At 32.4% G+C, this 26,864-nt stretch overlaps 1 protein-coding gene and 1 pseudogene across 1 annotated transcript; both read left to right on the top strand.

Moving 5' to 3' along the window:
* Positions 1 to 11,885: 11,885 nt before the first annotated feature.
* LOC132037219 (coniferyl alcohol acyltransferase-like) lies at positions 11,886 to 14,717 on the top strand. The gene is made up of 2 exons (XM_059427694.1): positions 11,886 to 12,317; positions 13,526 to 14,717. The coding sequence occupies exons 1-2, from the start codon at positions 11,889 to 11,891 to the stop codon at positions 14,498 to 14,500; spliced, it is 1,404 nt and encodes a 467-aa protein (XP_059283677.1). The 5' UTR covers positions 11,886 to 11,888; the 3' UTR covers positions 14,501 to 14,717.
* A 2,945-nt stretch (positions 14,718 to 17,662) lies between these two features.
* LOC132036605 (berberine bridge enzyme-like 22) lies at positions 17,663 to 19,660 on the top strand (annotated as a pseudogene).
* The last annotated feature ends 7,204 nt before the right edge of the window (positions 19,661 to 26,864 follow it).

The following is a 26,864-nucleotide window of genomic DNA, read 5'->3' on the forward strand; positions in this document are numbered from 1 at the left end:
CCTCCACCGCCACACCCCTCCACACCCCCCAATTTTTTTTTACAAAAAAAAGTTTTAATTTTTTTATTTGCTTTTTCACCAGCCACCCCCTCCTCCTCCTCCCACCCCTCGCCCACAATTTTTTTTTTTTTACCGATCCGCACTCCTCTCCTCCCACCCCTAACCCCCCCCCCCCCCGACCCAATTTTTTTTTATTAAAAAAAGTTTTGATATTTTTTATTTGCTTTTTCATTAGCACCACCCCCCTCCTCCCCCCGCCCCCAATTGTTTTTTTTTTTTAAAAAGTTTTAATTTTTTTATTTGCTTTTTCACCACCCAACCCCCCCCCCCCCCCCCCAAACCCTCGTCCTCCTCCCAACACCCTCCGCCCCGCCCCCACCCCAAAAAAAATTTTAAATATGTTTTTTTACCGGTCCCCACTCCTCCTTCTCCTCCCCACCCCACAAAAAAAATATTTTTTTGAAAAGAGTTTTGAAAAGTTTTCTTTTTTTGTTTATTTTTTCACCCCTCACCCTTCCAAAAAATAATTCGTTTTTAAAAAAAAAAGTATTGAATTTTTTTTGTTTTTTCGCACCACCAACACCCCCCCCCTCCACACACACACACAAAAAAAACATTTTTTTCTTGAAAAGAAGTTTTGAATTATTTTTTGGTTTCTTACTTCCCCCACCCACCCAAAAAAAATATTAATTTTGTTTTAGAAAAAAGTTTTGAAAAGTTTTGTTTTGGGTTTTTTGCACCCCACCTTCCCCTCCCCCCACTCCAAAAAAAAATCTTGAAAGGAAGTTTTGAATTTTTTTTTTTTTTTTTTTTTTGGGGTTTAGGAGAAGTTTGGATAAAATCTAGGTTGTTGTTGTTGTGTGTTTGTAGTGAATAGATGGTTTTTCTGTTGCTCCTGGTATGGTTCAGGGTTTAGGAAAATATATCTAACAGATAGTTTTTTTTATTCTTGTCCTGGTATTTATCTGGTTCTGTTTGTAGAAGATAACCAACAGATTTGTAGTTATTGCAACAAATTCTATACTTTTTGCAACAAGTAGACAATCTGTTGCAACGACTCACTAATGTTGGACATAGCTTCAGTTATTTGCTTCTGTTTGTAGAAGATATCCAACAGATTTGTAGTTGTTGCAAGTAGACAATCTGTTGCAATAACTACAAACCTGTTGGACATAACTTCAGTCATTTGGTTCTGTTTGTAGAAGATATCAAACAAAATTGTAGTTGTTGCAACAAGTTCTACACTTGTTGCAACAAGTAGACAATCTATTTATGAATCAACAAATGTTGAGGAAAGATATAGTCAAATTGAACAGCCAAACTGACAATCAATTCTAAGAAAGAGATGAAGAACAGAGCAAAGAAGCAGTAGATACAAATGAAGAAAGTGAAGAAGAACTAGAAGATGAAGAAACTAATGATGGAAATGAAGGAGATGGAGTAGATCAAGGAAATGTCTACACCCCGGAGGCGATTCTTTGAACAAATTATTACTGTTGTAGTATTTGGAGGCAAGGTTGTCATTGAACAATTTCTCGTTTTTTTTTTTTTTTTTTTTGTCCTTTATGTTATTTGTGAATGATGTTTATGAACTTATTTATTTTGATTAGTTGTGGTATTTGGAGCCAAGGTGGCTGTTGAACAATTTCTGTGTATGAACTTATTTATTTTGCTTACTAATTATTGCAACAGATGCATACAGTTGTTGAACAAGTTGCAACAAGTTACTAATTTGTTTCAACAAGTTACTAATCTGTTTCAACAAGTTACTAATCTTTTTAAACAAGTTGCTTAGTTGTTGCAACAAATTACTCACCTTGTTGGAACAAATCAAACAATTGCTTAAATTATTGCAAAAACTAAAAAATATATCGCAACAGATGAGTTAATTGTTGCAACAGATCATACACTTGTTGAAGAAGTTGCAACAACTTACTAATCTGTTTCAACAGATGGATCAGATGTTTAAGTAAGTTGCTTAGTTGTTGCAACAGATTAATCACCTTGTTTGAATTATTGCAATAACTTACTCATATATTGCAGCAGGTATCTCATATGTTGCAACAACTCCTCCATTGTTGCAACATATTTACGATATTGATCACATTGAACTCATTTGTTTATACTGAATAACATTGAATTTATTTGTTTATCACTAAATATGGTTGAATTAAGTACTTCATATCAAAACACTCTAATGATCACTCGATTTTGGAAGAATACACTTAGAATGGCCCATCTAATCCATGAAATTACTATCTAATCCATTAAGGATGTTAGTAGATATATATATATATATATATATATATATATATATATATATATATATATATATATATATATATATATATATATTCATCACTAAATACCATTTATTTCCTTTGTTTAACACTAATTATGGGTGAATCAAGTAGTTCGCATCAAATCACTCTAATGATCACTCGATTTAGTGCATACTGACTTAGTAGATCATCTTTCCTGACTCAAAATACATCAAATTGATTAAGTATTATACATTGATCACTAAATATCATTGATTTCCTTTGTTTATCACTAAATATGAGTGAATCAAGTAGTTCACATCAATTCACTTTAATGATCACTCGATTTAGTGCATACTGACTTAGTAGATCATCTTTCCTAACTCAAAATACATCAAATTGATTAAGTATTATACATTGATCACTAAATATCGTTGATTTCCTTTGTTTATCACTAAATATGGGTGAATCAAGTAGTTCACATCAATTCACTCTAATGATCACTCGATTTAGTGCATACTGACTTAGTAGATCATCTTTCCTGACTCAAAATACATCAAATTGATTAAGTATTATACATTGATCACTAAATATCGTTGATTTCCTTTGTTTATCACTAACTATGGGTGAATCAAGTAGTTCACAGTGCATACTGACTTAGTAGATCATCTTTCCTGACTCAAAATACCATCAAATTGATTAAGTATTATATATTGATCACTAAATATCGTTGATTTCATTTGTTTATCACTAAATATGGGTGAATCAAGTAGTTCACATCAATTCACTCTAATGATCATTGGATTTAGTGCATACTGACTTAGTAGATCATCTTTCCTAACTCAAAATACCATCAAATTGATTAAGTATTATATATTGATCACTACATATCATTGATTTCCTTTGTTTATCACTAAATATCATTGATTCCCTTTGTTGATCACTAAATATGGGTGAATCAAGTAGTATCTGTTGCAACAACTGTAATATCTGTTGCAGCAAGTGTAGTATCTGTTGCAACAACTGTAGTATCTGTTGCAGCAAGTGACATAGTTGTTGAATAAACACAACAAGTTACCCAGTTTCTGCAACAAGTCACTCCACTTGTTGGAAAAACCCCAACATGTAACTTAGTTGCTGCAACAAGGCCTGTCAGTTGTTGCAACAGATTGCTTACTTGTTGAAAATCTTTTAGCAGTTGGATAAAACCCAACAAGATACTAGTTGCTGCAATAAGTCCTGTTACTTGTTGGATAAAACACAACAAGTTACGAAATTACCAGTGATTCATTATTTGTTGGAAATTGTTCAGCAATTTATTAACAAGAATACACACATTTGTGATTGAACACCATCAATATATCATATAAGCCAAGTTCATAAACACCAAGAACAGAAATTACCATTCTAAAAAAGAACAACATTAAAATGTCATAAAGTTCCAACAAATAACTATTATTACAACATAGTGCAATTAACAACTATGGAGCATTTCTGTTTGGACATGTTTTTTGTGCCAACTGTTTTGCATAAGGAGCGTTTGTTTTGCCTCGTTCGCAATGATTCCCCGATTCCACGCCTCCTCTTTGTCCGCCTTCTTCCGGGTTTGCTAGGAGCAACATATGGAGAAGTTATCTCTCTCTCTAATTCAAAACTTCTTTTCAAGAAATTTCTTTGCGGGGGTGGGGTGGGGTGGTGCAAAAAACAAAAAAACAAAAACTTTTTTTTAAATAATTTTTTTGGGGTGCGTGGGTGGAGTAAGCAACCAAAGAAAAAAAAAATTTTTTTTACGGGGGGGAGGGGGGAGGCGTGGGGTGGGGGTGGTGCAAAAAACCAAAAGTAAAAACTTTTCAAAACTTTTTTTAAAAAATAAAATTAATATTTTTCGAGGTAGGGGGTGCGGGGGGGGGGGGGGGGGGGGGGGGGGGGGAGGGGTGGTGCAAAAAACCAAAAACAAAAACTTTTCAAAATTTTTTTTTAAATAATTTTTTTTTTTGGGAGGGTGGTAGTAGGTGGTGGTGAGGGTGTGGGTGGTGTTAACTTATAAAAATCTTTTAAAAAAAAAAAAATTGGTGGGGGTGGGGTGGGGGTGGTGGGCAAGGAGGGGCGTGGTGGGGGGGTGGGGCGAGGGGGTGGGTGTGGTGCAAAAAAAACAAAAACAAAAAAAACTTTTAAAAATCTTTTTTTTGGGGGGAGGGTGGGGGTGGGGGTAGGGGTGGGGGGCAAGGGAGGGGGCGTGGTGGGGGGCAAGGGAGGGGGCGTGGTGGGGGGCTGGGGGCAGGGGTGGGGGTGGTGCAAAAAAACAAAAAAAAACTTTTAAAAATCTTTTTTTTTTTTTTTTTTTTGGGGGGAGGGGGGGTGTGCAAAAAAAAAAAAAAAAAAAAAAAAAACTTTCAAAATCTTTTTTTAAAAAAACTTTTTTTTTTTTTGTGGGGGTTTGGGGGGGGGGGGGGGCGGGGTGGGGAACTGGGGGAAGGGGCCAAAGTGTTAAAAATAAAACTTGAGGGCAAAGTGTTAAAAATAAAGCTGAGGGTCAAAGTGTCAAAAACGAAACTGTTGGCCAAGCTCAAAACCCCTTAATCACTAATAAAAAATCATCACCTCTGCTCAATAATTAAAAATTGAATCACCTCCCCTCAATTTTAAAACTTAAAGGTCACTTATAATTAAATGCCCCGGTTTTACATAATTTTTTTAGGATTCATTTTTAAATATAAGACCCCCCCCCCCCCCCGCCAATTTTTAAATTATAAAATCCATTTTGAATAATTCAACTCTATTCTTACAATTTGAACGAGAATTTCAGAGTATTGCAAAATTATGCCTAAGTAAACAATGAAAGGATACAGTTGAATAGTAGTAGAATTGAGCATCATTAGTTATAGTTTTTTTTTTTAACTTATTGTAAATATTTTTTCTCTGATATATAAAATTTCCAATTATAAAAAAACTTTTACTATTTTTATTTTGATGGAGATGAACTTGTAATAATTGGATTTTATTTAAGTTTTTAAATAAGCGAGTTACAATTAATATAAGCATTTTATATTTTTTAGAAAGCATATGTATAGCTAATTGTAAAAACTAAAATATTTTTACAAATAGTCGGTCAACACAATTTTTTTTTTTTTTTTGAGAATATGTATCTAAATATTCTACCAATAACTGACAATGTCTGGTAACGGATCATCCTAATTTAAAGCATACGAGTGTTTAATTTCAAAAGTATGATCCTATATATAAGACAAGTTCATTATCACATGCCATTAGATGGATTCGTAGGTTGTCTTGATGATAATTTCTATCACTAAACTAAACAGTAAAAATTCATCGCTTAATAATTTTATTTAACGATAGATTAAGATGAAATATCAAAAAATGGGCTATTTAGGGACAAACTTACTACGAATTTCATAGCTGATTTCCATTTTTTTATAGTGATATGTAATCAAACCTCTTAATAGTTAGTCAAATGATATTAGATTTATCGTCTCTAGCTATATTTGTGCTTAGGTATCACTATATCGTCATTTTTCTATCACTTTTACGGAATAATACCTATTTTTTAATATTTACGTCAAGATAACAAAGTAGACATACCTCCTTAATTTCTCCACCTTTCTTAATTAGTCTCATGTTGTTTACTCCTGAGTATGTTTTAATATTTACTACCTGATTATTACTATCAAAACCCAGCTAGTGAAAGAAGATTATGGATAGCTTAAAATAAATATTCCAGGTTTGCTTCAAAATTATACAATTTGACCAAATAATTGACGTTGTGGGGCACTATATTTACTTGTTCAAGAAACTCATAACCACCTCTTGTACGAATGCATAATAAACCTTGTCGACACCAATGCTATTGTTTTTACATAATTATCCCAATTCCCACCAATAATATTGAACATTACAAATACAGATTAGTTTAACTAGATTAGTTTAACTTAAACACACTGAGAATATAAAGAATGTTTATACTATATAATCAGTATATTTGAACATATTTGAACATGTCATTATAGCGCAATTATATATTTATTTTATTGTTCATGCTATTACTCACACTTTTTTATGAATAATTTGTTAGAAAAATATTCTTTTCTTTTTAATATCTCAAAATATAATAGGCCATAAATATCTCTAATGTCTGAATCATTTCTTTGTAACATACATTTGATCTTTAATAGCCTTAACTAACCATTATTTTGGTATATCACTAACGTTTTTGACCATTATATGGGTACAGACCATTCAATGTTGGCAATTAAATTTGGTTCTTTATTGCCATTGACCATATACCCTTTAGTGCATTATAACCGTTTGAAAATTGACACCGTCAATGATTCTCGTGTTATGGATCTTTTACATATATATATTGCTAAAGTCCTTTCATTTGGTGTGTGAAATAGGACCGAGATGAATTCCTTCTATATATTTCTACTGTGTTTCTTTTGAGAAGTAGAGAGATCAAATCAAGTTCTTGTCCCCGTATTTTTATGAGATGTGTGCTGGGTTTTCTTTAAGATAAATCTTTGTTAGATTCGGCTCTCTGTTTTGTACTAGAAGAGCTTGTTGAATCTGTGGGGATACACCCATAGAGAAATATCCTTAAGGACAGTGCTATTGGCATGCCTCAAGCTACGAAGAATTCTCTACAATTGTTCGTGATCAAGCATTTTCCTCAAGTGTAAAAGAAGTTCCTACAAGTGTTCGTGATGAAGAAAAGTCCCTACACGTGTTCGTGTTGAAGTATTTTCCGTAAGATTTCCAACAATCTTAAGGATATTTCATGCTATGTTCTTACGGAAAATTAAAAGAAAATAACTTAGTACAATCTGTCTAAGTTACATGTATGTTTCTGAATTATAGTATAATGGAAAATATATGATCTAAAAGTAAAGTAGTAATGATTTTGATATGATTAATTTATACTTTTATTTGAGATTTTTAAGTTGTGCTTGGATAGTAGTTTTAGTGATTATCTTCTCTAAGATTTAATATTGAGTTGTGGGGCAGATTTCTAGTGTAAAAATTATAAGTGGGTTTATCATAATGTTCTACAAGTTTGAGATTTTTTGGTGAACTTTTTCATATTGGATAATATAGACTCTGAAATTAATCATATTTTTTTTTTTGTCTTAGTCATTTGGGTCAACAAAATTCTGAATACAATGAATTGGTTTTGGGTTTGCGATGAATTTGTGTTGTTGTTATATTATTTTAGGTAGCTCTTAAATAATGTCCAAGCCATTTGTATATTTGTGGATAATCTATATTTGAGGTGGTAAGATGAGTGCAAAGATATGTATAATAATATGCATCTATATGTTGTGATAATTTTTTGAAAAGTTGGCTTGAAATTGATGTTTATCTTTATAGATTAATTATGGTGCAAGAATTTGTAGACCTATCTTTGAGATCTGTGTTTGTATAAGTTGTGTTCTTTGCACATTGAAGAGATTTGGTAAATTTAATTTAGGCTTTAAAATTATCTTGCTTGATGATTTGGATGAAGAAATGTTGAATTATGACAAATTTCTTTTTCTACAAATGTGAGATATTTATATGGAAATTTTACTTTGGTCCTAATATTTTTATGAGAATGATGCTGGACAAAGTCAACTTCATGTGTCAAATGATATGGTATTGATCAGATTCTGCAACACTAATAAAGAAGGTTTTGATGGGAATAACTATTATTTTGTGTGTGACGAACTATGTCATCATGTTCATCAATGTAGAAAAGATTCGAGAATGATAATCCCGCTAATTAAAAATAATTTTGGTTAGCGGATGATATATTTATTGTGGTCATTTCTCGTTTTTAATCTTTTGTGGCTAATGTGAGAGATTGGTGGTTAGACATTGGTGCTACTAAGTGCTAATACGGTTTGTGTTCTACACCCAAGTTGAAGAAGAAGAATGATTTATTCATTTTGGTAATTCAAGAACTACTCAAGTTCTTAGAATGAAAAAAAAAAATTATATCTCAAAAAATTATGTGTGGATTTACAATTTAATATTACATTAATGTGTCATAATTGTATAATTATTCCATTAAAATTCAGACGTTGCTTTTGAAAACCATGACAGACTATTTGAATTCAATTGTAACTGATTGTGTTTAAAACTAAGAGAGTGAGAAAATTAGAAATGTTTGTTGGGTGCTCTCTCTGTACGTTTTATATTGTTTTATTATATATAAGTAAGAGATAGTATGACTTAATTATTATGGTGATACTGGGAGAAGAAACAAATTGGAGGGAAAATATTTCTTGTAAATTATAGAAAGAATATTCTTTAGACTGAAATATATGAAAATGTGGGGGTTACGGTGTTATGAGTCATGAACGTCCTTACTTTGAAATTTTTGAAATTATGGGGGTCATGATATCTTACTAGAGTTATTTTGAGGAATGTTTTAAAAGTGATAATATTTCAGTTGGTCTTGTTATTCAAAAATGTTTTTGAAAAAAAAAATATAAAAAAAAAATATGGTGTTATTTCTTTTCTCGATACATGATTTTGAAAAGAACCAACTGATGGATAAGTGTTATAGTGAATTAATATTTGATGTACTAGAGAGGATACAATGATGCTAAGTGGATCTCAAAATCCACTAGTGAATATGTGTTTACCCTTTGTGGGGGTGTAATAGTTAATATGAAAATAAGCCAAGTGGACCATAATGAAATATGAGTTTATGGTTTGAAGTTGGCTAGTGATGAGGTTAAGATACTTCTTAGTGAGTATTGAGGTTGGAATAAAACCAACATGTATATATTGTGGTTGCCAAACAACATTAGTTGTGTGAGAAAATAATTTCTTAATAGCGCTATTGTGAGATGTGATAGTTTTTATAATTGTGTGAAGTCTGAGGTGAATTTGGCCAATTCACAAGACTAAAAGAAACATCGAGGGGAATGAGACTTTTGTCATTTGAGAAGATTAACAATGATGGTAACCCAACCCATATTGATTGGAGATCCCATGAATTAGGTTCATATGGGTAATAACAAGTCATTAGTTGATCAAAAGTGTACTATTAAACTATGTCCCTTCCTATGGTGTGTGAATATAGTGCAAATCTGCAAGGCAAAGTGAGGTTGAGCTATAAACTCTTAATCCATTACCATATCCTTTATAGGTGGTGTATTGCTCTGCGTAATACTTGATGGGTGGACCTATATGAGTGTGGGTGGGTGCCGCTTCTATGAAATTGTGACGGATTTCTAGAGCACTCATGAATACCAGGACACGCGCATGGCCTCTTAGCGCAAAACCGCGATAACGACAAAGATTGTGCGAGTATGATGTGATAGAATAAGACCATGAGCTTACAAAAGAATTTTTGGTTCATAGAAGTTGTAAACTTCACCAACTATTTTGTAAGTTTAATCTTATTTTATCTAGTTCCTGGGTTCATAGTCTACGAGACACGATTCGATGCATTGTACTCATATCCGTAAACCCTAAGAAAACTTCTTATTTTATTTATTTTATTATTTTTGAGATATATGGGGGATTGTTAGAAAAATATTCTTTTTTTTTAATATCTCAAAATATAATAGTCCATAAATATCTCGAATGTCTGAATCATTTCTTTGTAACAGACACTTGATCTTTAATAGCCTTAACTAACCATTATTTTGGTATATCACTAACGTTTTTGACCATTATATGGGTACAGACCATTAAATGTTGGCAATTAAATTTGGTTCTTTATTGCCATTAACCATACACCCTGTAGTACATTATAACCGTTTGAAAATTGACACTGTTAACCATTCTCAGGTTATGGATCTTTTACATATATAAATTGCTAAAGTCCTTTCATTTGGTGTGTGAAATAGGACCAAGATGAATTCTTCTATATATTTCTACCGTGTTTCTTTTGAGAAGTAGAGAGATCAAATCAAGTTCTTGTCCCCGTATTTTTTATGAGATGTGTCTTTGGGTTTTTAACTTTAAGATAAATCTTTGTTAGATTACTCCTAATTTTGTACTGTAGAAGAGTTTGTTGAATCTCGGGGGATACACCCATACCGGGTGAAATATCCTTAAGGACGGACAGCTATTGGCATGCCTCAAGCTACGAAGAATTCTCTACAATTGTTCGTGATCAAGCATTTTCCTCAAGTGTAAAAGAAGTTCCTACAAGTGTTCGTGATGAAGAAAAGTCCCTACACGTGTTCGTGTTGAAGTATTTTCCGTAAGATTTCCAACATAATTACGTGTAATTATCTTTTGAATGATCCGAATAATTAAAGTATAGTAGTTAAACTCAATAATCACCAGCACACACTCTTCTACGTGCATCACTCAATCTTGTACCCATGCCTAACACTATCTCGTCTACACCAAACTTATTATTTAACAATTATCCCCAACTCTTCCACGTCCATCGCTCAATCCTAATAATATATCTCGAATACACCAACTTATTAGTATTTGATTAACAATTATCCCATCAATTCTGAATCTTATTAATGCAGAATTTGCTTATATACACACACTTACTATAGAATACCTATACTATATTAGTGTGTTTTAATTTGTTCTAAGGTATATATCTAAGAACTCAGCACCTTTTATTTACACATCACACGCCCTATATTTATAGTAGAAAATTCATTAAATATGTATAAATATTTAATTATGAATTCAGTAACTAAAACGAGTTATGCATGAGTGAGGGTTAGTCCACTTGGTGAGCTCCCTACACTACAACAAATGTGATATACATCTACAAAACTATTAACTACGAAACAGAATTTGTCGCTAATTGTTCCCTTTTCATGACAAAATTATATTTCGTATTTAAATACACGACACATACTTTTAGTGACAAAACACAAAATTTCATAGCACGAATTTTGTCCACAAATTTTCCCACCAAAAAATAGTTGGCGCCATCTATTGGATAACAGTAGCCACGAATTTTAAGTTATTCGTGACACATTATTTTGTCATTAATATTGTACCCAATCTGTGACAAAAAATATGTTATTATACAATAGCGACAAATTAGAATTTGTAGTTAAACATTGTAAACTTTAGTCATAAAATTTTATATTTAATTGTGATCTTAGTTTTTGTCACTAATAATATAAATAATTAATGAACATCATTTTATTGTCTCTAATAAACCTGCGACTCAGTGATGAAGGGCTGTTCTAATCATTTTATTGTAGTGCTACCTTCCAAAGTTGAGATTGATGAAGGGTTCAAACCCACCAGTAACATAGTATCCTCTTCCTCTTTGCCCCTTCACCGTTGAAAAAATTAAAAAGAGCTATGCAGTGTCAAGTTCACAACCCATAAACTTCCCATCTTGACTCCGTTCCGGACATATAATATGTGCATGTCTTATTTTTCAAATTATTAATTAGACTATTTATGATTGGTTACTTGTAATCATCGTTATAGGTGAACTGATAGTTAATTAAAAGTTCTTTTCGCTATTAGCGTGTACAATTAGTTAAACCCTATAAATAGATTAGCTCTCTCATCCATCCATTATATATTTACTCTAAAGCAAACACACACCACTATACATAGTGTCAAGAACCTTATACTTCTCTCAGTTTCACAAACCTTATAAGAAAAATGTGCAAAAAGGAGATGAATTCCAAAAGAAACTTCAATGTGAAAGTGAACAAAACTGAGATAGTAGCAGCAGTGTTGCCAATGCAAAAATATTGGCTACCATTATCCAATCTTGATTTACTCTTGCCTGCAGTAGACGTCGGAGTTTTGTTCTGCTATCTAAATCCCATTATTATTTCGGAGAAAATAAATGTAGAATTTAGTTCAATGGTAAAAATTCTTAAAGATTCTTTGGCTGAAACATTAGTTTCTTACTATGCATTTGCTGGAGAAATTGTTGAAAATTTAGCTGGAGAACCTGAGGTTCTTTGCAATAATAGTGGAGTTTATTTTACTGAAGCTTTTGCTGATGTTGAGCTCAAAGAGATTAATTTTTATAATCCAGATGAAAGTATTGAGGGAAAACTTGTTCCTAAGAAGAAGCATGGTGTACTAGCTGTTCAGGTAATATATGTCTTCGTGCACTATTTTTCCTATTTTTCATGCATGTGACCTTGTGAATGTCCCAACTTAACAAAGACAATATTGTTAAATTTTTGAAGTGTCTGTACCCCCGTACCTATATATAACTTTCGAAGTAGACAATACAGTTCGATATGCGGGTTCAGCATGGTCAATGGAGACAAAGTTTAACAAAAAAAGAAAATAGATTTGGCTTAAACCTTATATTTGTCTTAAGAAATCTATTTAATGTGTACAATTTATAAGTTAGGACCTAGAAGCTCAAAAGCATTAAAATTCCGAACCCATAAACTTCAAATCGTGAATCCATCTCTACAGATGGAGACCTGATTTTTCTCAAGGGCCAAACAGGCAAACACTTCATTTTTTATAATGAGTGATCATGAGACTCAAAGTTAGTACCTTTGCCTGCTTTGATGTTAAAGTGTGTGACTATCAACATCAAACAATGTTACTTAAGCTAAGTTATTAGATAGAACACACTTTTATTTACTTAATTAACTAATTATAATTTCAACAAAACTATTCAATTTTGACTATTGATAATGATCAAAGTATGAGTGTAATTTATTTCTATCCGTTTATTTTAGGTTATTAATCAATGTTTTTGAATAGAGTACCTGCAAGGCTGCAATTATGTTTTAAATAACTTCATGATGTAAATACTTTAATTTGTTACATAATAAGTAAATAGAATTTAAACTCAAAGCTTAATTGAATTAACTAGAGAAGCTAGGATTCATAAGAATATGACAACCCTCATAGTCTAAGAAAACCTACCGGCAACAAAATCTAGTTTCTATCTATTTAAGGTTAATTATAATATCGATTGTAAAACTAAACTAATCAAAATTAAAATTAGTTTACTAAATTATATACTTTACTAAATACATAACAGGACACCTTGACTCTGCAAGCCCTTGCTCTATACTTTTTTATTATTCCCTCCGTCCAAATTTATGTCGTAACATTTGATTAGACAGGGAATTTAAAAATAAAGTAAGACGATTCAAATTTGTGATTTATAAATCATCTCATTAAGGATAAAATGTGAAATTTAATATTAAATTATTTCTAAATATAAAAACTTCACTCTTTTTAGGACAGACTAATTAGAAAAATCTGACTTTAATTTGTTCTCTTATTTGGTTTATTAATTTCTTGCAACTTTACACAATTTTTCACTGCAGGTTACACAACTCAAATGTGGAGGAATAGTAGTGGGTTGCACATTTGATCATCGAGTAGCTGATGCATATTCAGCCAACTTGTTTCTTGTGTCATGGTCTGAATTAGCTCAATCCAAGCCACTCTCTCAGCTCCCATCTTTCCGACGGTCCTCCCTTTTTCCTCGACGTCCTGGTTACTACGATGACTCGGTCGATGGCTTATACGTACCAATAAAAACCCTACCTCCTACAAAAACCGCAACCCTTAACCCTAACGATCAAGTCACGAGTAGAATTTACTATGTCACGGGGGAAAAACTCGGGCACTTACAATCACTAGCCAATCATGACCAGAAAAGTACGAAATCCCAGAGATCTAAAATTGAATCACTCAGCGCTTTCCTTTGGAAAACTATCGCATGTGGAGTTAAAGAAACATTGAGTTTCAAGAATTTTAGGTTTGGTATCGTGGTTGATGGTAGGACTAGATTGATGAGTAACAGAGATAACAATCAAGACAAGTTGCTAAAAGGGTATTTTGGTAATGTTCTCTCCATCCCATTTGGAGAGAAAAAAATTGAGGAGCTAAAAGAGAAGCCGTTGAATTGGGTGGCAAATGTAGTTCATGAATTTCTTGATATTGCGAAAACACGAGAACATTTTCTTGGATTGATAGATTGGGTTGAGGCCCATCGTCCTGAACCCGTCGTGGCTAAAATATATGCCACCGAGGGTGATGGGCCGGCCGTGGTAGTGTCATCTGGGCAACAATTTCCGGCCAAAAAGATTAATTTTGGATGGGGTGAGCCAGCCTTTGGATCATATCATTTTCCATGGGCTGGAAAATCAGGATATGTGATGCCAATGCCAAGTCCAAAAGGAAATGGAGATTGGATTGTCTACATGCATCTGTTGAAATGGCAAATAGAACTTATTGAGGCTTCTGCAGCCCACGTGTTTGAACCCGTGACTGCAAATTATCTCAACTTGATATGATAAAAGTCCGTCCAGAGTTGCTTTAGCTATTGGGCCACATCCAGTTATCCTATCTTAGTATATAAAGCTTTTTCTAGTTTTATTTTTTGTCCTGTGAATATGCAACAATGTTACTTATACGTATATTGTTCTTATTTGATGTGCTCTTCGATACGTACAAACTGTAAAAGTCGTCTCAGTGTGAATTTAAAGAGAATAAGAAAGAGATATTGAAATGGTGCTTCCATTGCAGAATAAATTCACAACATTTGTTCAGAAGAATTATAATTTACTTTTGAATTTATAAGAGTACATAACATTGGTATCGTGGTTGATGGTCGAACTAGATTGAGTAATGGAGATGATAATCAAGGCAAGTTGGTAAAAGGGTATTTTAATTGGTGATGTTCTCTCCATCCCATTTGGATAAAAAGAGAGTTGAGGAACTAAAAGAAAGGCCCTTAAGTTGGGTAGCAAATGTCGTTCATGAATTTCTTAATATCTCGGAAAATTGAGCACATTTTTTTTTTTTGATTGATAGATTGGGTCAAGGCTCGTCATTCTGAACCGGCCGTGGTAAAAATATACACCACGGATGGCAATGGACCAGCCCAGGCAGTGTCATTGGGGGAACAATCTCCAGCTAGAAGGATTAATTTCGGATGGGGTGAGCTAGCCTTCTGGTCATATCATTTTCCATAGGCGGAAAAATCAGGATATGTGATGCCAAATGTCAAGCCCAAAAGGAAATGGAGATTGGATTGTTTACATGCATTTGTTGAAATGGCAAATGGACCTTATTGAGGCTTCTGTCTCCCACTTGTTCGAGCCCATGACTGCAATTATCTCAACTTAATTTGATTATAGTCTGACCCATTGGGCCACATTCATTTATTAGGCCTAAAATAATTGACATATATATCATATATATATAAGAAGAGAGAGAGAGAGAACAGATTAATTATTTTTTAATCCACGTTAATATCAATAATACTATCTTTCCATTTCTCATTTATTCTCTTATATATATATAAAATTATGGATACATCCGATCACCATATCTTCTATCATTTTCGATAAGAGAGGTATTTGTTAAATGGGTCTATCAAGGCAAAAGCATGATCTCCTTTTAACTCTCATTCTCTTAGTAAAATATTTTCCATATGTATAACTATAATAATCCACCTTCCTACAAGAAAAATTGAAAAATAATAATATTCAAACCACATCTTTAGTATGTATAACCAAAATTGGATATCTAATTCAACAAATTATATCAAAATACATATTAATTACAAACATTCAACAAACTAGCAACAAAAGGAATAAATGTATACAATTCAATATATGTATACAAAAACAACAAAAATAAAGAAACATGTGTATACATCTCAAAGAATAAATTGATCACTGTGATCAAACCCTTAAAAAACACATTCAATATATGTATAAAACACTAACAATAGATGTATCGAATATAAAAAAACATGTGTATAAAATTGTATACATCTTAATCAACAAACCAACAAGTGAATAAATTGATATCCAAACTAAAGTTGCAATTAAAAGAGAAATGAGATTTTCAAATATCTACACATATATAGTTAAGGAGAGAGAAATTTCCGAATAATAGTAATTTATTATTCAAAAACCAAAATACATATACCCAATTAAAAATTCAATTATTTTCTTAAAAAGGGGAAACGCCAACTACAATAACCCTCTAATGAAGAATTTAAAGAATATATATTAATCATTCTAGAGTTCTAATGGAGAGAAGTTTGGGGAAGAAGTTAGAGAAATATAGGAAAGAGAATACGTATACAAAAATTTAACCTTCTGTAAGATAGGGTACAAAAATATTTTTACTCAAAGACTTTAGTCATATATGCCAATTTTTTTAACCCAAAATGTGGAAATGGGTCATCTTGTGCCACATTCTTAAAACTTGGTTAATATATGCTAATTTCCTGTACCAAAATGCACACAGTGCCAAATCCCCCAACTTAATTTGATTATAGTCTGACCCATTTGGCCACATTCATTATCCTATCTTAGCAATAAGGCTTTTCTTGTTTCATTTTTTGTCCCGTGAATATGCAAAAATGTTACCTATACATGTACCATTCTTATTTGATGTGCTCCTCGTTACGCTATATAAAAATTGTCCTAGTGTGAAATTAAAAAGAATAAGAGAGAGCTATTGAAATGCTGCTTCCATTGGGATTTTGAGATATTTTAGGAGTATCTCATTTTAAAATAAATTTAAGTTAGGAGTATCTCATTTTAAAAGTTTATTTTTACAAATATAATATATATATTTTTTACATTAAATCGGTATTTAGCGAATTAAATTGACCTACAACAAATAACTATTCATAGCAAGCCTGATATGGTAACTTGAAAAATAGAGTAATAAGCCGCTATAATCGTCAGTTAAATTATGTAACCAAATTGTATTCAGTATCTGAGCGGAGGTCGCTCAAATAATCCCAAAAGTTTATTTTTACAAATATAATACAAACAAACATCAGGTAAAATCCCTTCTCAACTTAAATTGTTAATGTAACTCACAACTTGAAGTTCGTAATTAATATCATATGTAACTTATTCCAATGGAATCTCACAATTTCAAGTATTTAAAACTAGATAATTTATTACAAATCAAAGACGCGAGAAAAAAAAAAAAAAAAAAAAAAAAAAAAGCAAAGAAGAGTGGAATACAATCCACTTACATACCTAGATGTTCTACAAAAGATATTTAGGTGCTATGTTCTATAGAGCTAATACATACAATTAATATTACAATTTATAGCCAAATTCAAAATGGACCTTGCCAGCACAATAATCAATCATGTTGTCCGCATTCTCAAACAAAAAAATATTACGACAAATTATCGTTATGTTTTTTTCTATAATACTGACAAAATCGTGTGGGTCATGTTCACATTCTAATAAATAGTGTCAAAGATTCCTCGTTGATTTTTTATTCAACTCTTTGTTAATAGAGAGCCTTAATTAGTGCGTAGTTATTCATTTTAAGCCTCACTGTAAAGTTTTGTTATATTTCTTTATTCAATTTCTATGTTAATGTGACCTTTAAGTAGTAACATTTATAGTTATTCATCTCACTAGTCACTAGGCTTTGGACACTATAAAAGAAGCAATTTCTCTATGGTCTTCTTTCATTTTCTATTCGAGAGTTCAAATTGTTCCACAAAAATAAAACAAGAGAAAAAAATCGCTTATACCTTGTTCTTCACTAACAACTTAGCTTAGTAGCTTAACTCGTTCTGAAAATGAGAAGACTTCAATTTCTTCCATTTTTGTTAGTTTCATTCTTGTTATACATAGAAACCAATGCTCAACAAGAGTTTCTTGATTGCATTTATAACCATTCTTCAGACAAAAATATTGAGAAACATATACACTTTCCAAAATCACCAACATATTCATCTCTCATTGAATATGGCCAGAAAAATCCAAGGTGGCTAAATTCTTCATCTACACATCCAATTTTCATCATAGCCCCAAAAAACGAATCCGAAATCCAACCTATTATTCTTTGTAGCCAGAAATATGGCTTACAAATTAGAGTGAAAAGTGGTGGCCATGACTATGAAGGCCTCTCTTTTCGCTCTGTATCGGAAACTCAATTCGTTATAATTGATTTATTCAAACTTGATGAAATCAACATAGACGAAAACAATCAAACGGCCTGGATTCAAACAGGGGTGACAATGGGGCAACTTTATTACGAAATTGCCAAGAAAAGCGAAAATCTCGCATTTCCAGGAGGATTGTATCCTACTGTTGGCAGTGGTGGGCTAATTAGTGGGGGCGGAATCGGAACTTTGATGAGGAAATTTGGGCTATCAGCGGATAATGTCCTCGATGCTCGTGTAATGGACGTAAATGGAAAAATTACGACAGAGAGTCGATGGGAGAAGACATGTTTTGGGCTATAAGAGGAGGTGGTGGATCGAGTTTTTGTGTCGTTCTAGCTTGGAAAATTCAGCTAGTACACGTACCATCAAAGCTTACTGCTTTCACAGTACGCCGAAAGTTACAAGGGGAAACTATAAATTCACTCCAAAGATGGCAAAATATGTCACATAAATTGAGTCAGAATTTGTTCATGAGAGTCTTGATTCAAAATATGGGAATTGGAAGTAAAAAAATAGTCCAAGTTTCATTTCAAGGGTTGTTTCTTGGGAGAGTGAGTGAGTTAATCCCATTGTTGAATCAAACTTTCCCCGAATTTGGATTAGTCCAAAAAGATTGTTTTCAAGATCCAGTGGTGAACTGCACTGAATTACCTTGCATAAACAAAGAATGCTTTGAAGTACCCTGGATAAACACAATATTATATTTTGCATCTAAGAGAACAAACGATTCGATTGAATTTTTGGTAAACAGGACTGTGCCAGAAACAAAGAATTACCAAAAGGCGACGTCTCATTTTGTGAAGAGTCCATTGCCAAAAGAGGTGTGGAGAATGGTAAAGAACATGTTTCGCGACGAAGAAAGGCCAATGATAATATAGGATCCATTAGGTGGAAGAATGGATGAAATTTCAGAATTTGAAATTCCATTTCCTCATAGAAAGGGAAATTTGTTCAATATTCAGTATATGGTGAATTGGGGTGATAATAGTGAAAGTATATCAAGCAAGAAGATTAATTGGTTAAGGGAACTTTATAACAAAATGGAGCAATTTTTGTCAAATTCTTCCAGAAGTGCTTATCTCAATTATAGAGATCTTGATTTTGGTGCAAATGATGGAGAATATAGGTATTCAAATTCAAGAGTTTGGGGTGAAAAATATTTTAATGGTAACTTTGAGGGGTTAGCAAAGGTGAAAAGCAAAGTGGATCCTGGTAACTTTTTCAGGTTTGAACAGAGTATTCCACCTTTTAGTGTGTCAACTTAAGAGAAGGTAAATGGAATACGAATTTCACTTGACGTGGAGATCGGTTTTATGGGCCACTGCAGATGTTCTTTTTTAGTTCTAGGGCTTTTTTAGAGCAAGATCAACAGAATAAAACACTGGAGATTGATAAATAAAAGACCGAAGATTTTAGTAGTGTCACGAATTGTAACTGATCATTTCCTCGTTGCACCTTCTTCTAGTTGTTGTCGTTACTTTTTTCTTTTTGATTGAGAATAACAAGAATATATGGACCACTTACCTTTCTTTATCTTCCTAATTAACCTAATTTGATTAGTACTCTCAGATTTAAGAAGTGAAAACCATTGTATTTCTTCCAACCTAGAACCATATATGACTTTATTAAGTACTTAAATGTAATATGTAACATTTATGCTCAAACACCATTCATTAAACATGCAGTAACTGATCATGTCACAGTTCAAGTTTTCTCTCCAATTCCAGTCCAATCCACAAATCCCTAAGAATGATTCAATTTCTCACATTGAGTCGGTCTTATAGCCAGTGAATAAGATTATATGAGGGATGGAAGGATGTTCCGATATTCTAAATTTTTTGTGCTACTCTTTTTTAATATTAATAAGATTGTCACCTAAAAACGAAAATTTGTAGCGATCGATGATTGGAATTGAAGCAAACTCTCCAAAACTCAATGTAATAGAAAAACATAATGTATTAACCAAGCAGAAATCAACTAAATTGAAGATGGCCAGTAGCCGACTAAAATGATGTACAAAAGTAAAAAACACAATATAATTCTGAGAAGGATAACTTATAGACTCAACCTTTTGTGAATTAATAGTTTAAGTTATATACACAGTTATTGTAAAGAATTCATTACCTATTGTAGCAGGTAATCTATCTTATTTTTAAGATTACTAATATCACAGTTTAAGGAGATTTTCCTGCCCATATCATTTAGGTGACGTGAAATATATAAATCACTTAACCTTCCTCCCCCCAAACCCGATCCTAGACATGTTCCTAGCTAATTTTTTGACGGGCCTAACATGCTCCTAACGGCCCAACATAAGAAAATAACAAATTATTACAAGCCCAACCGTCATCCTAGATCCATGATCAAAGCCCAATTAGTTTTTAAAATGGAAAAAGGACACAAGTAGTCATCCAGCCCAAACTATTGACAACCGGATAACCCAAGAAGCTTAAAAGACCTTTATTAACCCTCTTAAAATAATTTCATTTTGTAGCCTTTTTTCAACTAATTCCAAAGATATGTATAGAAAATGTATCATTGTTGTATAGTATATGTATCACTAATGTATATGTATAGAAAATGTATCATATGTATATAAATTGTATTATTGTTGAATAGAATATGTATCCCTACAGTATGAGTTAACAAATTGTATTATTGTTGTATAATTTGTGTATACTAAATGTATAATCAATGTTTACTTACAAATTACACACATATTATACATGTTTTGGAATACTTCTTGAAGGCTCAATTTCCTCCACCACTTCTTTTAGATGTTGCTTTCCATAGAATATTTGAACACAAGGTTCAAGTAGATTCTCGAAGGCTAATGTTGTGTAAGTTAGCATAATAGCGATGTAACATAAGAAATCGCTTAAATTGATATGCTATTTCCCCCAAAAAATAAAAAGCATCATTGTGAATTTTTTCCATTGCATATTTGTTTCCTTTTTGTGGTAAGCTTAGTCGGCACAAATGTGTAGTTCTTGTGGCGACTCCCTGGAGTCATCACAAAAAACCTTTAGCGACAACAGTACATGCAGCGACCTCAATGTCGCCACAATGTCTTTAGTGGCGACTTTGAGATCTTTTGCAGCGACTTTGGTCGCCAGTCGCCACAAAACGTTTGATCTCTTGTAGTGATTGGGTCGGTGAGCTATTTCGCATCAATAGTTTCGGCTGAAGGTCTATTTCGCGGTACTAAGGTAAAACTTGGGTCATTAAAATTTCTGATGGCCACACAGTGTCCTTTTCCTTTTAAAATACCAACCCCAAGGCATAAATTTGTTTATATGGCCTAAAACCTATACATTATATTATTAAACTTTTGTGTGGATTGCCCTTCATATGGACTGGTATTTAATTTTTTCCCCTTAAATCGTTGGTCTTTAATTTTTCCCATGCTTCTCATTTAATGAAAATTTGCCGGCCAAAGTACCCTTATTTGCTGGTCTACGAAACCAGTTATTCTGGGTTCGATCCCCGTGACAGAGCCCGAAAAAATTCACAAGGCATACGTTAGATAGAAACCATGTCATGTCCGGCATAGTGCTGTAGAAATGAAGTTATCCGGCATTAGTTGTGTAGTAACTAATTTGCTCGGCATAAGTTTATAGAAACTTTGCCTTGTCCAGCATAAGTTTTGCCTTGTCCAGCATAACTTCTGTACAAATGAAGTTATGCCGGAGAGTTAATTTCTACAAAACTGTACTGGACAAGGCATGAAACTTTGCTTTGCGAAAATAGGTCACGGATCCAATTTTTTTATATTTTTTTCGATGTCAGAGGTCTTTTAGGCCACTTTTTTGTTACTTAAGTGCTGATGGGCAAAAATTAAAGACCAGCGATTTAAGGGGCAAAAATTAAAGACCACCCCAAGATAAGGGCGTTCGTGCGAATTGCCGGGTCACAATCCCAAAATATGTTAGTTAACCCCAAATGGAACCCATAACATTCAATTCCTGAATTCGCTTCTATATAACTTTGTCCATGAATGAGATGACCGGGGGCGGATGTATATCATATATTGTATATATGTTCATCCAAACACATAAACTTTGATTCAAACTTTGTATATAGATCAAAGAATTCTTTAAATAAGTACAAATAACATATTTTAAACCCAAAAAATCAAATCGGTTGTGGTAGAAATGGGAAAAGATGAGACTTTTGCTTCACAATATTGGATTATTAAGATAATATATATCGGTATTATCACTAAGGTTATCACCTAACAGTGAAAACTTACATTGTTAATTGCCAGTTGTTTAGACTTCTGAATCATTATAATGGTAACATTTTCCCACTTTGAAAATGAATTAATTATGAAGACTGTATTAATTCAGCTGGTAGGTTGCCATCAAACAGCCTATTTTTTTTTTTCGCTTCACTTTACTCTAACATTAACTATTCATAATTATATCAACAAGGATAACTGGTTACTAAAAATAACATATATGCACAAGCCTTTAGCTGTACAAACTTAACCTAAGAAATCACCAATAGAAGAAACCTTAACACAAAACTATATACTCCCTCTGTCCTGATTTCTGTGACACAATTGAATTATCAAGATTCAAACTTTTGAATTTTGACCACGGTTTTAGATAGAAGATTAAAGTTTTTTAAATAAAATTTATATATTTGGAAACAACGTCAAAGATATAATAAATCACAATAACTAACAACTTAAAGTACTTAAAAGAATACATAAACAAATTTCGGTCAGAAAAATGGATTGACTCTCGAAATCCGAAAGGTGTCACATAATTAATTGAGACGGAAGGAGTATATCTCAACAATTTACGTTGTAGTGACAATGAATCATAATTTAAGAGCAGTGTTTTAAAAGGCGAGGGCGTAAGGCGGGGCGTTTTACATATGCCTCGGCGAGGCGTAAGCCCCATGGGTATTTAATTTTTAGTATTTCATAAAATAATATAATTACAATAAATATTTTTAAATAGGTAAGTGGCCCCATGGGGGTGTGAGTGTGTGTGTGTGTGTGTGTCGTGCGCGCGCGCACGCTGTGTGTGTGTGTTATATATAGTGCGCGTGTGCACCTAAAGTGGCCCTTGTTCCATTTGCACACTGGTGGGACATTTCTATTCCACTTAGACACTTTTTGCACTGTTATCGGAGCAAAACCAACACCAAAGGGGGCGCCACCTCATTGCACATCCAACCAGCCCAAAAGCCCCAATTTTTAATGGTCAAAACTCCAAGAATTTACAAATTAGTGAATTTACAATTAAAATGAGTTGACACAATTTAATTGAGTTGGCACAATTTAAATACGGTACAATTTAATTGGTCACTTAATCAAGGAGACTGTTAGTTTTTTTTTTGCTCCGATAACGGTATAAAAAGTGTCAATTATATATAAATGGAACATAATGTGTTTGTCGATTATATAATATAATTTTACAAGATAAACAATACAATGAAATAAAAGCTATTATGAAATGCAAATCAACTCTAACAAAACAATGAAAAAATCACAATTTCTTAAAACAATATTACTATCATACTATTCATTCTATCTCCCTATAAGCAAATAATCAATAAACTTTATCAGTATTATAATTAAAGCGTAACTCCTTCATGAATAAAAATAAAATTACTTTCAAGAAGCGAAATAATAAAATATAATAATTTTGATACATAGGACAAAAGAACAATGATAAGTGAAAATGTAAAATTCGGCTATGTATTTTTTAAAAAAATATTAAGTGATATTCACCCTCGATCACGATGTTCTCAAATAGTAAATATGTAATACTACGACTTGTTATTTGAGTTACACCCAATCTTCTTATTTCTATAGATGAAAAACTACTAATTATCATTCATTTGTTAAAAAAGTATGAGGGTCAATGATTTTAATTAAGGAATTTAACATATAATTTGTGTAAGAACTGTTAGGCGAGCCCCGGGCGTTGGGCGTTTAGAGCGTACAGTAGGGCGCTTAGGGCGTAAGCCTCACAGGTTCTAAGCCTCACATGTGAGCCTCGGAGTGTTTTGTCAGTGCGAGCCTCGGAGCGAGTCCTAAAACTACCTTTTAAAACATTGTCTAAAAGTAATGTAACACTCTAACAACTTAGAATTCATTTTTATATGGTTAACTATTTGGTGCCATATTGATGTATTCAACAAAGTATTCCATAATTACCGGCAAATAGTCTCCTTTCTTCAGTATTTTTCTACTCCCGCCTTAATTTCTATTAGTTGATCAATGAAAGTACTACGCTCTTCGCCTCAATTAATATGTCACGCTTTCTTTTTTCGGTCTCTCCTGGAAAAAAAAAAAAGTCACAATTTTCTATTGAAAAATAATTTAACTTTAAAATTTTCATTTATCCCTAATAAGATGATTTATAGCCAGGGATAAATTATAGCTTGTTTTAGAAAATTTTTTTAAAAAAATCTTAGACCGCATACTCAATCAAATATTATCACATAAATCCTGTAATATTTGTTATATTACATTTACATCACTTGAAAATAATATGGCTAAGTTTTATGACAATAATAACCGGTTCGAAAAGAGAGTTTGACAGGTAACTCTTAATAACACGTCCGATATTTTGAGTACCTTTATATGATAGACCTCAACAGGAAACTAAAAAGTAAGAATAGCAAATGATTGGGTTCAGCGGTTAACTTAGAGAGTAAAATAATAATCCACTTTAATCGGTTAAATTGCACTGATAATGTACAAAAATTTTGTATTTATCATTCTTCATGGATTCTAATTTCTAATTAGTCATCCGAAACTAAAGAAGAATTACCAAAAAAAAAAAAAAGGTCATTTTACTACCACGCTTTGACCGGCTCAACATGGATTACTGTAGATTTTGGACTTTGTAAAACTTGAAACTTTATGTAATTTTCTCCAAATTTATGTGATACTTTTCGCTTTTTGAGAGTTAATTGACTAAATTTTGAAGCAAAATTGGATTAGATAAAGTCAATATTTTAAGATTAAAATTTATAAATTTGAAAACTACATGAAAAGTCTAAAAGTTGCAACTTTTCTCTTATCAATTTGGTGAAAAAAACACATCTTAAAATGTTGGTCAAAGTTTATTCAATTTGAATCGCGGGAAGCGAAAAGTATCACATAAATTGAGACAGAGAGAGTATTTTTTTAATAATGTCTCTTTTAACGGATCATCCTAATTTAAAGCATGCAAATTTAATTAATTAATTTAAGAGTTGCTTTTGTTTAAGTTGTGTTTACTTTACTTTCCTTTCTAGACTCTTCTTTTTGTATTTGCTGAACTATTATTATAATAAAAAAATATACCCACTAAGGTTAACTTAGTGGTTTGCTTAAAAAAAAAGTCAAAAGTATGATCATCTGTGGCAATTCCGTAACTTAGTAGCTCAAATGGTTGGCTACCTGTACTATCACCTTGTTGGTGAGGGTTCAAATCCCCACATTATAATCCCCTTCCCCTACCCCTTATGTAATAAAAAACAATTTAAAAAAAAAAATTCTTTTAAAAAAAATGTGGCAGTTTCATGATCGCATTATGTCATTAGATGGCCTAATTCCTAGTTGTTTAGATTTGGAAGGATTCCCTCTTTACTTCATTTCATACAATTTTACCAAAATAATTGACTTTGTTGCTCTCTATTAACTTGTTCAAGAAACTCATAACCAACCCTTGTACCAATGCATAATAATACTTCGTCCAGAATACTAATACTATTATTTTTAAATAATCATCCCACCCAACCCAACAATATTGAACATTACATATATAGATATATTAATGTAACTTATATACATTGAAAATGTAAGGAATGTTTATATTATCTTCAGTATATTTGAACATGTTATAATAGCGCAATATATTTTTATTTTATTTTTGAGGCTACTAGTCACACTTTTTTATGAATAGTTATAACATGTAATTATCTTTTAAAAGATTCGATAAAATAACAACAACAACAACAACAATAACATACCCAGTGAAATCCCACAATGTGGGGTTTGTGGAGGGTAAAGTGTACGCAGATCTTACCCCTACAATGTAGGGAGGTTGTTTCCGATAAAATAATTACTAGTATATAGTAGTTAAACTCTATAAACACACCTCTTCCACGTCCATCACTCAATCTTGTACCCATGCTTAATAATATATATCTCGTATACACCAATCTTATTATTTACTTAACATTATCCCACCCATCATTGAATCTTATAAATGCAGAATTTTGCTTATATACACACACTTACTATAGAATAATTATATTGTTAGTACATGTTTCTTAATATGTTCTAAAATACTATGGATTTGGAGGAACTCATTATTTGTTTAAACGCGCTTTATAATTGTAGTAGAAAATTCATTAAATATGTATAAATCCCACCTCCGCTGATGTGATATTTTTTTTTTTTTTTTTTAAAAAAGAGCTATGCATTCAAAGGTCAAGTTCACAACCCATAAACTTCTCATTCTGACTTCTCTGCATCGCGACTTATAATATATGCATGTATTATTTTCCAAATTACCAATCATACTTTTGATGATTAGTTGCATGTAACTATCTTTTAAATCATCTGACATAGAATAAAATTTACACTCTTAATATATACAAGTTAAACCCTATATATAGAACTCTCTCATCCATCAATCACTCACTCTCAAGCAAACACACGCCACTATACAAACTATCAAGAAACTTATACATATCTCAATTTC

The sequence above is a fragment of the Lycium ferocissimum genome, chromosome 11 (genome assembly GCF_029784015.1).
Source record: "Lycium ferocissimum isolate CSIRO_LF1 chromosome 11, AGI_CSIRO_Lferr_CH_V1, whole genome shotgun sequence".
Classification (NCBI taxonomy): Eukaryota; Viridiplantae; Streptophyta; class Magnoliopsida; order Solanales; family Solanaceae; genus Lycium; species Lycium ferocissimum.

What these genes read in the sequence shown, in the direction of transcription:
- LOC132037219 (XM_059427694.1), top strand. Translation starts at nt 11,889, where the DNA reads ATGAATTCCAAAAGAAACTTCAATGTGAAAGTGAACAAAACTGAGATA. An exon ending in ATGGTGTACTAGCTGTTCAG is followed by an intron (nt 12,318 to 13,525) that starts GTAATATATGTC and finishes TTTTCACTGCAG; the next exon opens with GTTACACAACTCAAATGTGG.